The sequence below is a fragment of the Zeus faber genome (assembly GCF_960531495.2).
Source record: "Zeus faber genome assembly, chromosome: 1".
NCBI lineage: Eukaryota > Metazoa > Chordata > Actinopteri > Zeiformes > Zeidae > Zeus > Zeus faber.
Genome location: NC_137193.1, coordinates 10,646,703 through 10,658,932, shown reverse-complemented (window position 1 = coordinate 10,658,932; position 12,230 = coordinate 10,646,703). Strand labels below are relative to the sequence as shown.

Genomic DNA, 12,230 nt, shown 5'->3' with positions numbered 1-12,230 from the left:
CCAGTAGCTCTTCTGTGGGATCGGACCAGACGGACTAGACTTCTCTCCCCACGTGCGTCAATGAGCCTCGGGCGTCCATGACCCTGTCGCCGGTTCACCGGTTGTCCTTCCTTGGACTAATTTTGGTCGGCCCTTACCACTGCATACCTGGAACACCCCACAAGACCTGTGGTTTTGGAGTTGCTCTGACCCAGTCGTCTAGCCATCACAATTTGGTCCTCGTCAAAGTGGCTCAGATCCTTACACTTACGCTCCTTACCCGCCCCTTGACAGGTGCCATTTGAACGAGATGAGCAATGTTACTCACTTCACTAGTCAGTGGTTTTTAATGTTGTGGCTGGTCTGTGTATAAACTAGAACTAAAACTGTTAAAATATTATTTTTTACATTATTATATTAATATACTATTCATAATATAATAGTAAGATCCTCTTTTCAAAAGAAAGTATTGTTTGTAATTATACATTCCTTGAAACAAGTCTGCAATGTCTTCAGACCAGGGGTCTTCAACCATTTTTACATAAAAGACCCTCAATTTGAAACGCATTGGGCCGCAGACCCCATTCGATAAGATTTGGTCTCTGGAACCCCAATCTGTGAAGATTTACTGTTGTTAGATATGATTTAGTCTCTCTACTTTACTTAGGGCGATAACAGTGAAACTAGGATCAAAACAGTCATTATTGTATATTCGCTAACGGTGTATAATGTCTCCCTCAGACCCCGGGTTAATAAACCACATCCCTCTTTGCCGTGATAATGCTCAAACATGTGTCCCCTCTCCCTCCCTCAGGTTCTGGTTAATTCCAACCTTGGCTGCAAGGTGTCCGGGTTCAGACCGCTCCAGGAGGACAAGATAGAAGCGATTTATACCACTCTGGTAAGGATAAGATAAGACTTTATTACTCACTTTATTACAGCCGGCTTTAAGAAGCTCTGGCTCGCTGTTTCCTGTTGAAATGCACGTCGCCATCATTCTCCAGCTGTTGATGTATTTGCGGCGACATTGTTTAATAATGACGATATTAAAATGGCTCATTAACAAAGTTGGAAGCACATTTTTTAATAACGTAGCATCTGGAAGCCATGGGTTTGTTGGAACATTAACTTAAGATAATTCATCATTAGACACATCAAGTTTTCACAAATGATCACCGTGAAAGTTTGTGCCATACAGGTGATTATGAAGATAATTTATAATTTGGGTTAAGTTAATTATTCCATTTGTTTGGGGTTTTTTTTTTTTCAAATGCATTTTAATTCCTGAGGAGGCACAGCTACTGATTCCGGTTTATCCGCTCCAGTACTGCCCTCATGTACCCTTGAATTATAAAAACGCCACGATACCTACGTTTTGGGTTAGTTAGCGGTATAAATGCAATGTAGCTAAAGCTTATGAATGCAGATTAGTTGAATATGAACGCCGGGTCTGTAGGGAGCTGTCCATGGTGCTGCACGGACACCAGTGGCTGCCATGGTAGCTCCCCTGATGATGGCTCACTTCAAACAATTTTTTAAGATTTCAATATTGTCTCTATTTTTGTGAGAAACCCACCTTCAGTCTCCTCCAATAGCGTTTATCTCCTGGTCCCACTGACATCTATGGTCTACGGACACTTTACCATGATGTTTTTTTTAAGTCAGAGTAAGAGCTCTCTCATATTCATAAATGTTAAATGTAGTCATTACATTTATTAATCATACATTATTCACAGGGCCCAATGAAGTCCCTCCCAAATACCCAGCTTTTTACTGTCGGACGATATCAACGGTGTAATGCTGTTGTATTTTGTATTTTTTGAAGCGATGGTGCTTCTGCTTTTTCAAATGGAATTTGCAAATGCAAAATGACAAAGCTTTGGCTTAAAATGTGTTAAACCGTAGTCGTCAGCAGGACCAGCAGATCATTTGAAGGCATGTTTCTCACCACACGCCACCAATACCCCACCAATTTTCCAAACATTAGAAACAGAAACAATATTCCAAAAAATTAAAATCATGAAAACGCTAAGTAACGTCAAATGTGTGTTGACTAATAAATGCCCTAAAACTCAATTTGACGACCCTGGTCCTTTTAATGGCTCTACACGTACGGCATGTGATTTGGTCGGATTTATTCCAAACAGAACCCCCCCCCCCCCCCTTGAATGGCGTGTCGGACTTGATTCTTTGTTTACATCCTGGCTTCTTCAAATTGGGACCGTTGGGATCTAAAGTGGGACCGTTCTAGTGGCAATGTGTTGTAATGAGTCTGGGATGAAAGGCAAAGGAGAGAAGGGGGGAAAAAAAAATCCAATTCTGGCTTCCGGGGCAATTTTTGCCTGTTTATTATTTCATATTTATTATGTATCGTTTTATCTACAATCGGGACTATATTGGCTTGATTTAGGTTTAATGTTAAACAGAGAGCTACTTATCTGATAATGTTCCCCTGTTATTTGATCTCTACAACAAGCAACTTGTGCTTTTCAAAGAAGCTCTTTGATCCCTTTTGAAGCTATGCTTAGCTTATCAAAGCTTTAACTTCACGTTCTCTCTCTCTCTCTCTCTCTCTCGTTCTCTCCTTCTCTCTCTCTCTCTCTCTCTCTCGTTCTCTCCTTCTCTCTCTCTCTCTCTCTCGTTCTCTCCTTCTCTCTCTCTCTCTCTCTCTGTTCCCTTTGTTTCCCCCGCCCAGCACGGGGGGAAGAGCGTGGTGCTGTGGACGGCTCCGGAGGCGATCCAGTACCATCGCTTCTCCTCCGCCTCTGACGTCTGGAGCTTCGGCATCGTCATGTGGGAGGTCATGTCCTACGGAGAGAGGCCCTACTGGGACATGGGCAACCAAGACGTAAGGGTGGGGGAGGGAGGTGGGGGAGGCCCTACTGGGACATGGGCGACCAAGACGTAAGGGTGGGGGAGGGAGGTGGGGGAGGCCCTACTGGGACATGGGCGACCAAGACGTAAGGGTGGGGGAGGGAGGTGGGGGAGGCCCCACTGGGACATGGGCGACCAAGACGTAAGGGTGGGGGAGGGAGGGAGGGGTGGTTCATTCTGTTTTTCATTATTTTGTGCTCTTCATCTCTCCCCCATTCCTGATCTCCTAGTTCCTCTCGTCTACTTCCTCTCCTCCACCTCTTGGCTACATCCGCCCGTCTACTTCCTGTCGTCTATTTCCTCTCGTCGACCCCCTCTTGTCTTCTTCCTATTTCCTTGTTCCGCTCGTCTACTTAATCTCGTCTACTTCCTCTTTTCTACGTCCTCCCGTCTACTTCCTCTTCTCTACTTCTAATCTCCTAGTCCCCCTGGTCGACATCCTTGCCTCTACTTCCTCTGGTCTACTTCCTCTCTTCTACTTCCTCTCGTCTACTACCTCTCCTCCCTCTTGTCTACTTCCTCTACTCTACTTCCGCTCCTGTACTTCCCCTCGTCTACTTCCTCTCATCTACTTTCTGTCTAATTTCTCTCCTCTTTTTCTGCTTCTTCTCCCTTTGCTTCCTCTTTCTCTTTACTTCCTCTCTCTTTGCTTCCTCTTTCTCTTTACTTCCTCTGTCTTTGCTTCCTCTTTCTCTTTACTCCCTCTCTCCCTACTTCTTTCCCTCTCTTTCCACTTTCGCTTCACTTACCCCTCTCGCTCTAATCCATCTCTCTTTCACTGTACTTCTCCCCCCTCTCTACTTCCTCCCTCCCCCTCTGTCTACTTCCCCTTTATCTCTCTATTTAGTCTCCCCCTCTCTACTTCCTGCCCCGCCCCCCCGCCCCCTCTCTTTGTATATGGCTCCATTTCCTCTCTCTGTTCTCTCCATGCTCCCTCCCTCCCCTCCCTCCCTCCTCCTCTCACAGTTTCCCATCATCCGTCCCTGTGAACTCTGTGTCCCGTCTGCGGCCGCCTTGAATCTTATTTTAAGAAATAAATAAGCCCCCGTCCTCCACAGTCCTTCAGAGAGCCGCGGCTAAGTCTCCTCTTCTGAGTCCACATCAGCTCCGTGACCAATCCGCTTTCTCTCTTTTAAGGACTTTCCAGCGCCCCCACCCCACCCCGCCCCACCCCACCCCACCCCCAGTGCTGCCCTGCTCTCATAAAGAAGCCAAATCCCACCCGGAAAATTGGGATTCCTTTCAGGAAATGTAAAGTGTCGCCATTCGAGGGCGGAGGAGATTCTAGTGATCGATAACGCCGAAAGAAGCCTGTGTGTGTGTGTGGGCACGCGCGCTGCATCTCACGCCGGTGTCACCTCGAATTCTGTGCCCTTCAAAATACTTTTTTTTTCGGGTTTTTCTTTCCGTTTTCAATTCTCTGTTTATTCCGCGGCTTTTGAAAACGCGGCGGCGCTTCTCCTACGCTTCTTTTTTCGTCAGACTCGTCGAGTAGAATGTAAAGTTCTGAGAAATTCCCAAGCTCCCCTTCAACATCAGGTGTCCCGTATTTCATGCACAACGCTAATATCACATCTGACTTGAAACTCGTGCGTTATTGACCCCCGGTGCGTCCAGAGCCTCACCTTGGCGACAGCAGTCTGCCGCTAAGAAGTGTTGCAGCTTCCTGTTTCTAGTCTCCTACGTTAGCGCTGACGCAGCCAAAGGAGTCGCTCCAACACAGAAAATATGTGACAAAATGCAGTTTGCAATCTTAATTATTATCATTATTTTTTTTTTTACCTATAAAAACTGTTTGGCTTCATTGTGAGCTTCCCTCTGTTGAAGAGGAGAGGTAACATTTTAAAGGCTTGAGCGTTTGCCCGACTGGACCGCATCCACGCGCCGTGAGCGGCTGCGTGAGAGTGGTACGTTTCCCGATAGTAAAGTAAAAAAAAAAAAAAAAAATGAAAATTATAAATGATGGCAACCAACATTGACCTTGGGAAAAAACCCTGATTAAACAGCAGCAAGTGTGAAGCATGTGCAGGTATTCTCCGGGATCGAGTACAATTCTCATTGACTTCCTTTTCCAGCCGTTTTTTCCCTTTGTCTCTGGCTGAGCTGTCAAAAGGTCCTGGCCACACGCTTGTACAATCCCCCAACTTCCCCATCGCGGTGCCAAATGTCAAAGCTTGTCGAGCCGCTCGGACATTAATCCCCCTTTCATACATTATATCATAGCGGCCATTTTTGTCGGGGGGTCCGCGGCCGTGCCCTTTTCCTCCCCCTCCCCCCTCCCTCCCCCACTCCCCCACCATTTTGATTAAATGGGAAAATGTCAAAAGCCAGGAAGCACTTTGTGAACGCCCACGTCGGCCGGGGGATGGAGGATGTTTTTTGTTTTTTTTTTGTTTTTTTTTTGTTGTTTTTTTGAGGGAGGCGGAAGGTCGGCCCTGATGGAGGGCTAAGAGCTGATGGAGCCGCTGATGGATGCCTAATTCGGTGATTATAGTCTCCACCTTTTCGGAAGATTGTGCCTGCGATAGCTTCACCCGGAGGAAGGGAGTGAGGGAGTGGAGAGGAGAGAGGGTGAGGGAGGGAGGGAGGATCTCTCACGCAAAGCGTCATCTTGGATGCTTTTTTCGAACGCTGGGACGACGACGTTGGTTTGACGGAAGAGCTGTAGGAGCCCTGGAACGCTGTTGCGAGCCCCGAGGAATATTTTCTAGCTGTGCCGGCGGCTATCCGAGGACGCCGCGGCGCGGCGAAAAAATAAAAAAATTTAAAAACAGCTCAATCAAGATGAGTCATTTCTCGAAGGGGTTCTTTGCAGCGGCGACGCGGCCGTCCGGGCGGGTCTCCGGCGTTGTGGGAGGCTCCTCCTCCTCTCGCTCCTCCTACACCTGCAGAGCGTGCGAGGCCGGAGCAGAAACTGGGAATGTCCATAGGAATTGGACAGTGTTCAAAAAATATGTTTCTCAGCTGACGACTGGTGACAGGTTGATTCAATTATGTTTTCTCTGTGTTTTAGTTCTGAATGATCAGTAACACATCAATAGATATGATAATATTTCACAAGTAATAGATAATTAGAAAATGACCTATTATATGGTGTTTAAAGCACCGTACCAGTGTCAGATTGAGTTTTTGCCCATTTACTAGTCAGTGCATTTTACATTGAATCACAATTACCTACCTGTACATTTTTCTTTATGTTGAATATTGTCCCTATTTTCGGGTTTTGGACATCTCGGATCACACCAGCTATAAAATGATCTCCTGGTCCTGCTGACAACTACAGCAACACATACTGCACTTTGGTCAATTTGACTTATTTTTGTCATATTTTGTATTTTTTCATTGAATTTGAAAAGGCGGAAACATCTTCGCTTCAACAAATACAAAAAAATGGCAAAATGACATAACACCGATAAGAATGATACTTAATTTCACACGGATATGGTCAAAAACATGGTTAAAGCCGGCTAGTTGCAATGGACTTGACTAAGAACGGAAATGTTGCCCCGTGTGTGTCCCAGAAGTGGACGCGGATTTAATGTTTAACAATCCGAGAGAACTGCGGCTCCGACTTTCTGGTGTCGTTGACCCGCTCCATCGGAACAGTCGGAGGTCGCTGAGGGGAATTTCATTAGTGGGTATTGATAATCCGGAAATCCTATTTAAATCCACTTTGAATGCCAACTCCTGAGCCGGCATCCAAAACAATGTCTTCTCAAGCACAAATATAAGCGATGAGCGCCGGCGACGTTCTTTTAACTCAGCTGTGATTTTCGGGCTTGGATATCGGAGGGTTCTTATGACTTGGCTAAAGCTGCCATTCCTCCTTTTGCTCAAACTCGCTTTGGGCGGAAAAACATTTCCGTCCCTCGCGAGCATCTCGTTAACAGCTCAAACCAAGGTATCGCATCCTCCCTTCTCACACCGACCGGGTCATAGAAATGACTACTTGACTCAAGTAACCTTTATTGAGCCAACACCGGCCGATGGAATAATGCCGAGAATTCCGACCTGTTCATCAGCTCCTCTTACATAGACTACTTTGGGGACGGAAAAGGGAGATGTGGTCAGTGACTGAATGTCACGCGTCGGCGTGGCTCGAATTCCAAGCTTGAGGCGGACAGTTTTTAAATCAGCGACTTGCCCGGGAGGTGACATCAGTGGGAAGAAATGTGGTTAGCGGATGGACAGGCTCTCCCTCATCGCGGGAAATCTTGGAACAATCTTCTGCTCACGAAACCGCGAGTGCAAATGACGGAGGACTTGGTCCGCATGTTGCATGCACACGCTGGAACAAAGATGCCAAAAAGCTAAGGGATTCATTCAAGAATGACCAGATTAGCCGGATTTTGTGTTTCCTCACCCGCGTTGGCACCCTCCCCAAAATGTACTGCGGTAAAATGTACTGAAGGAGGCCGTTAAAAACAATCTCCGTCCGTCTCGTTTTTCTCCCCCCCCCGTCACCCCTCCCACCTCTCCCCCGCCTCTCTCCAGGTGATCAAAGCCATTGAAGACGGCTTCCGGCTGCCGGCTCCGGTGAACTGCCCCTCCCACCTCCACCAGCTGATGCTGGACTGCTGGCAGAAGGAGCGGGCCGAGAGGCCGAGCTTCAGCCAGATCCACTCGGCGCTCAGCAAGAGCATCCGCTCCCCGGACGCCATCGGGTCGTCCACGCTGGCCCGCAGGTCGGTAGGCCCCCCCTCCCCCCGGGGAGGGAGTGAGCGATCGGGCGGATACGAGGGCGGCCCCGTCGAACGCAGGGGGCGGGTGAAGGCCTTCGCTTTGGGAAGCAATATTAACCCCCCGGATTAATGGCCGACTGCAGGGAGTCGATGCCACAAGGAGAGCTGCCAAACCGAAAATACCTTTTGAGATTTACTATCCGGTGATCAAAAAGTTCTGTTTTAGCGCAAGTGGTTCTCGATGTGGGGTCCAGGAACCTGCCTCATCACTCAGCTTGCTATCAGACCCCAACATTAAGGAAACCGGTCTAATGACATTTCATAAGTCATCTGGTTCATAACCTACCCTGTTGATACCTCCCTCCGCCCTGCACCAAAGGACAGAGTACCTTACCTGCAGTACTAACCTGCTGTACGCAAGAGACATGATTTCTCCGAAAGTCAGATTGAAGACTTTTTGAGACATATTCCAACTTAATTTATGACTATGAATGCTCTTAAACCCGGAGGCACCCTGCACAATACTTTCAACAAGTAAATGCCAGAATACCTTTTTGGATGAATTTCAACAACTGATCTCTCTCTTCCCCAAACCCCTGCCTATCTCTCTCTCTCTCTCTCTCTCTCTCTCTCTCTCTCACTTGCCCACCTGCCCGCCCTCCCCTCCTCTCTCTCTCTCTCTCTCTCTCTCTCTCTCTTTCCTTTTGGTTCCAGGACCCTGAGTTCGTCCATCACGCTGGCGGAGAGGCCTCTCCCATCCTTTCCGGCCTTCAACTCGGTGGGGGAGTGGCTGGAGGCGGTGGACATGGGTCGCTACAAGGACAACTTCACAGCGGCGGGTTACTGCTACCTGGAGTCGGTGGCGCGCATGACCGTGCAGTGAGTGGCTTCCAGACAAGTCTATTCAGAGGGAGGGCAGGAAGGAGGGATATTGGGATGGTCGGAGGGGTTTAGAATGTGTGTGAGTTCTGACAAAGCTGGCATTTTCTGCAAAGTTTCAAGGTGCACAGAGAGGAGGATGGCCTGATGGACTTCACAAGGTCTAGTAGGGTCTTGGCTCATACATTATAGTCCGCTTGTTGTTTGTTGTCTTACTGTTGTGACAGTCTTATCAAATCACACCATTTGCTGATACAACAGATTGATTCATCATAAGCACCTGCGATAACTTGTACTTTTATGGGCTTCACTTTTTTTTCCACACCTGTGGGGAGAATGCTGCCCCTGCCTGGAAACACTGTTTTCTAGTTCACGTTGCGTTGCATTACATCATTCAGCTTGTTCTTCTCGTGAACCCCAAGTGTGAATAACATCCAAATTGGTATGCTAGAAAGTTACCAAAAAGCTAGGGGATTGGGTAAAGAATGTCTGAGATATTAGCCAGTGAATCACTAGCCCACGTCGCATTGGCGTAGGAGCAGGACCACCAAGGACCGTCCCTTCTCAGGGACTGTACCAAGTTTGACATTGATAGCTAAAAAAAAAAACGACGCTGACTTTTATGTGGGGCCAGGAAATTTTGTATCTCGTTGTGGCAGTTTCGCCTGCCACACGCGGCCCGAGTGGCATTTCCGGGGCCCTCGGGCACAGAGATACAGACGAGGGGGGGATGGAGAAAACACAAGTTTACTGTAGAGAGCGGGCCAGGTGGAACCAGCCCCGGAGCAGATGGACAGCGTGTCATGACAAGGGCTCCTCTCCTGTGTGTGTGTGGGGATGGGGTTTTTACCTGTCGCTCCTTCAATCAAGCAACAGGTGTACGGCCACACTGATCCTGGGCCCAATTACCTAGACCCAGGACAGGTGCGGCTGCTCAAACCACACCGTCCCCACACCACACTCGTCCTTACATGTTCCACAGAATGGGCAGTCGCGGGCGGTGAATACCTTTCAAGTCACACCTGATACGACCCCTGGAAACCCTGCTAACCAACCGACGCCTGTTTGTTTGTTCCCTCAGAGACGTTCTGAGCCTCGGCATCACTTCCCTCGAGCACCAGAAGCTGATCCTGGCCGCCATCCAGACCCTCAGGGCGCAGGTCATCCAGATGCACGGCCGCGGCGTACAGGTCTAACAGGCAAGAGCAGTACAATACGATGCAGACTTCACACACAGCCAAGGACGGGGAAAGAGGAGAGGCTCTATCTGAGAGTGAGGAGCTCCTGTGAACCTTACGCCTGCTGCGGCCTCCACCTTCCTTGCTACCTTGATGGCTTCCTTCCTTCCTTCCTTGTTTTCTTCCTTCCTCCCTTCCATCTTGGCTCTATGAGTCCCCCTCTGGTGTCGGGCAGCTTTCCTGTCGTCGGGGATTGCCTTCCGTCGTTGGGGTTTCCGGAGATGTGATGTCATGTGACCTTTGAGTGACCCGCGTCCGCCCTTCACCGGCTCTTGACTCCTTGACGTGACTTTGTCGGCTCCACCTTAAAGGTTCTGGAGCGGCGCTTGAAAACAGGGCAAAGTACAATGACCACGTGTTTCCAAAGTCCTGCCTCAGAGCACTCCAAGGTGCAAAGGTTATCTAATGTTCTGTGGCCATCAAGGCTCAGAGACGTGCAAAAAAGAAAGGGTGGAATGTCCCTTTAAGCCACCAGTAATGGAGAAGTACGGTCAAACCCAGAACCGGACAAGGAACAGACTCTTTTGTGAAGCGTATTTCTCAGACTCACTTTCACCGTCCCGGAACCAGGACGTCACAACAGCGCTTTCAATGGACACCCTCCCCCATTGGGTTCTGGAAGAGCCCATTTCAGACCCGCCCAGATAAGGACTTGGAGAACTATTTAAAGAGGACACACACCTGCTTTTTGTTTTGTTTTTTTTGTATCCTCATGTTTCAGAGCAGATGTCATGTTAGAGGGTTCTGGAACCTAAAGACAATGGTTGAGTGTTCAGCAAGAGTTTAATAAGTACTTTTTTTCCACAAGCAAACTGGTCGTAGTCAAGCAATCACCGAGTTTACAAGGAGGTTCATAAAAATGTGGGTCCCACAGCAACAGAAGTTGGGCAAAAACGGTTGAGCCGGTCAGAGCCGGAACCTTCTGGGCTCATTGGTATTCCCCCGGGGAACCCAGGTGGCCCTGAAATCCAAATCCATTGGGACCGTGGGAAATGAACCGGTCTGGAATCCGAGGACCCGCTGTTTGGGAGAGGTCTGAGGAGGTTTTCCCGGCCCCCTCACGTCTAAAGGTTCCGTTCAAAGGGTTCAAAGGAGGGTGTGGTGTAAAAGCGGAGGGTCTCCTGCAGATCAGAGAAACGGGGGGTGGGGGGGGGGCAGCAGGGCGCTCTTGTAAATGGCAAAAGTGGCGAGGGTCGAATCTGTGTTGATTGAGTGTCGATCCCTTCGCCGTCGGCCTGTTGCCTCGCTGCTCCCTCCGTTTCGAGCGCGACGTCCCTGCTCTGGTTCCTTTGTTCCTCCGTTCCTCTCTTCGTGCCGTCTCGGGTTGAGACTTGAAGGCCTGACCCTCCCGCCAGGAGGTCAGCGCCGTCTCCTCGCCGCACCCCCCGCCGTTCTCCGTCGGCGGCGGGGCGCGGGACGGGTCTCCGAGAAGGCCCCGGCCGGTTAAAAACCCTCATTTTGTGTTTACAGACCATTACGCAGAACCTCCTCCTTCCGGTGAGAATGTCAATACAGTCCAAAAATATAAAAACCAAGACAAACCACTTGCTCTTTTTGCTTTTTGGGGGGCAAGCTATGAAGTACTGTAGTAATGGTTCAGATGTTAGACAACGAAGCAGAAAGATTTGTTTTATATTTAAATATATATACCTATATACTGTCAACACACAGTATCTGTGCAATGTTGAACACTGGAGCCATGGATATTTAAGGAGGACAGCACAGTGTGATGGAACCTGGATGCAGTATTATAGAATGTCACGTGGATTGCTGGTTTTTTTGGGGGGTTTTGTTTAGGTTTTTCTTTGGTTGATGACGTCTTATTCTACGTTAGTATTTATTTGTCACTGTTTTGGTATCATGACCTTCACACAATCAGTATTATTCCACCTTGAAAGAAAGTCTGTCCCGCCCCCTTCTCCCAAACTCAAGTCAGTGCGAGTAACTTGTGGTGTTTTTTTGTTTTTTTTTTGTTGTTGTTGTTGTTGTTGGTGTTTTGTTTTTTTTTGGTTTTAATTGTGTTGGGGAAATAATTTCGCCGTCTGATATATCGCAGGTTAAAGTCTCGTCAGCTTGTGTTTGCGACAAAAATAATTATTTTCTATCTTTCCCTCTGGTACACAACTTTACTCTTTACGTTACTCTTCCAATTGCAGTCTTAACAGACACTCTTACTCTCTATAACGCCTTTAGGAAATGATATGTCCCTAATTGTCACCAAATCAAAGTACAGTGGTACCTTGAGTTTCGAGCGCACTAACATACGAGTTTTGCGAGTAACGAGCCGTCGTTCCGTCGATTTTTTTCGTATTGATTCGCGAGCAAAAAGGTGAGTTGGGAGGAGCGAGCTGCAGGTGCCGCCGCTGGTGGGCGTGGCCAGCGAACGCGGCCGGCGTCCCGCGTCTCACTCCTTCACTTCACGTGGTTACCTGAGCGTGGAAGCGTCGCTTTTGTGTTTTGTGCTCGCGATTTGTGCTTTTTGTGCAGTTATTTTGCCAATTTTTTTTTTTTTCAACCGTGGGTACGAAAAAAGTAAGTGCTGAGAAGAAGAAGAAGCTGATGATGTCACTGACTTAAA

The 12,230-nt window shown here is 48.3% G+C and overlaps 1 protein-coding gene across 1 annotated transcript in view; it reads left to right on the top strand.

The window, feature by feature from the left end:
- epha10 (EPH receptor A10) overlaps nucleotides 1-9,610 on the top strand; it is a gene marked incomplete at both ends in the record, with an annotated part of 179,505 nt that extends 169,895 nt beyond the window's left edge. The window contains 5 exons of the mRNA XM_080004599.1: nucleotides 794-880; nucleotides 2,675-2,827; nucleotides 7,348-7,538; nucleotides 8,250-8,414; nucleotides 9,496-9,610. Of these exons, the coding sequence (XP_079860725.1) occupies nucleotides 794-880; nucleotides 2,675-2,827; nucleotides 7,348-7,538; nucleotides 8,250-8,414; nucleotides 9,496-9,610 (711 nt within the window). The remainder of the gene's footprint in view (nucleotides 1-793; nucleotides 881-2,674; nucleotides 2,828-7,347; nucleotides 7,539-8,249; nucleotides 8,415-9,495) is intronic.
- Nucleotides 9,611-12,230: the final 2,620 nt, after the last annotated feature.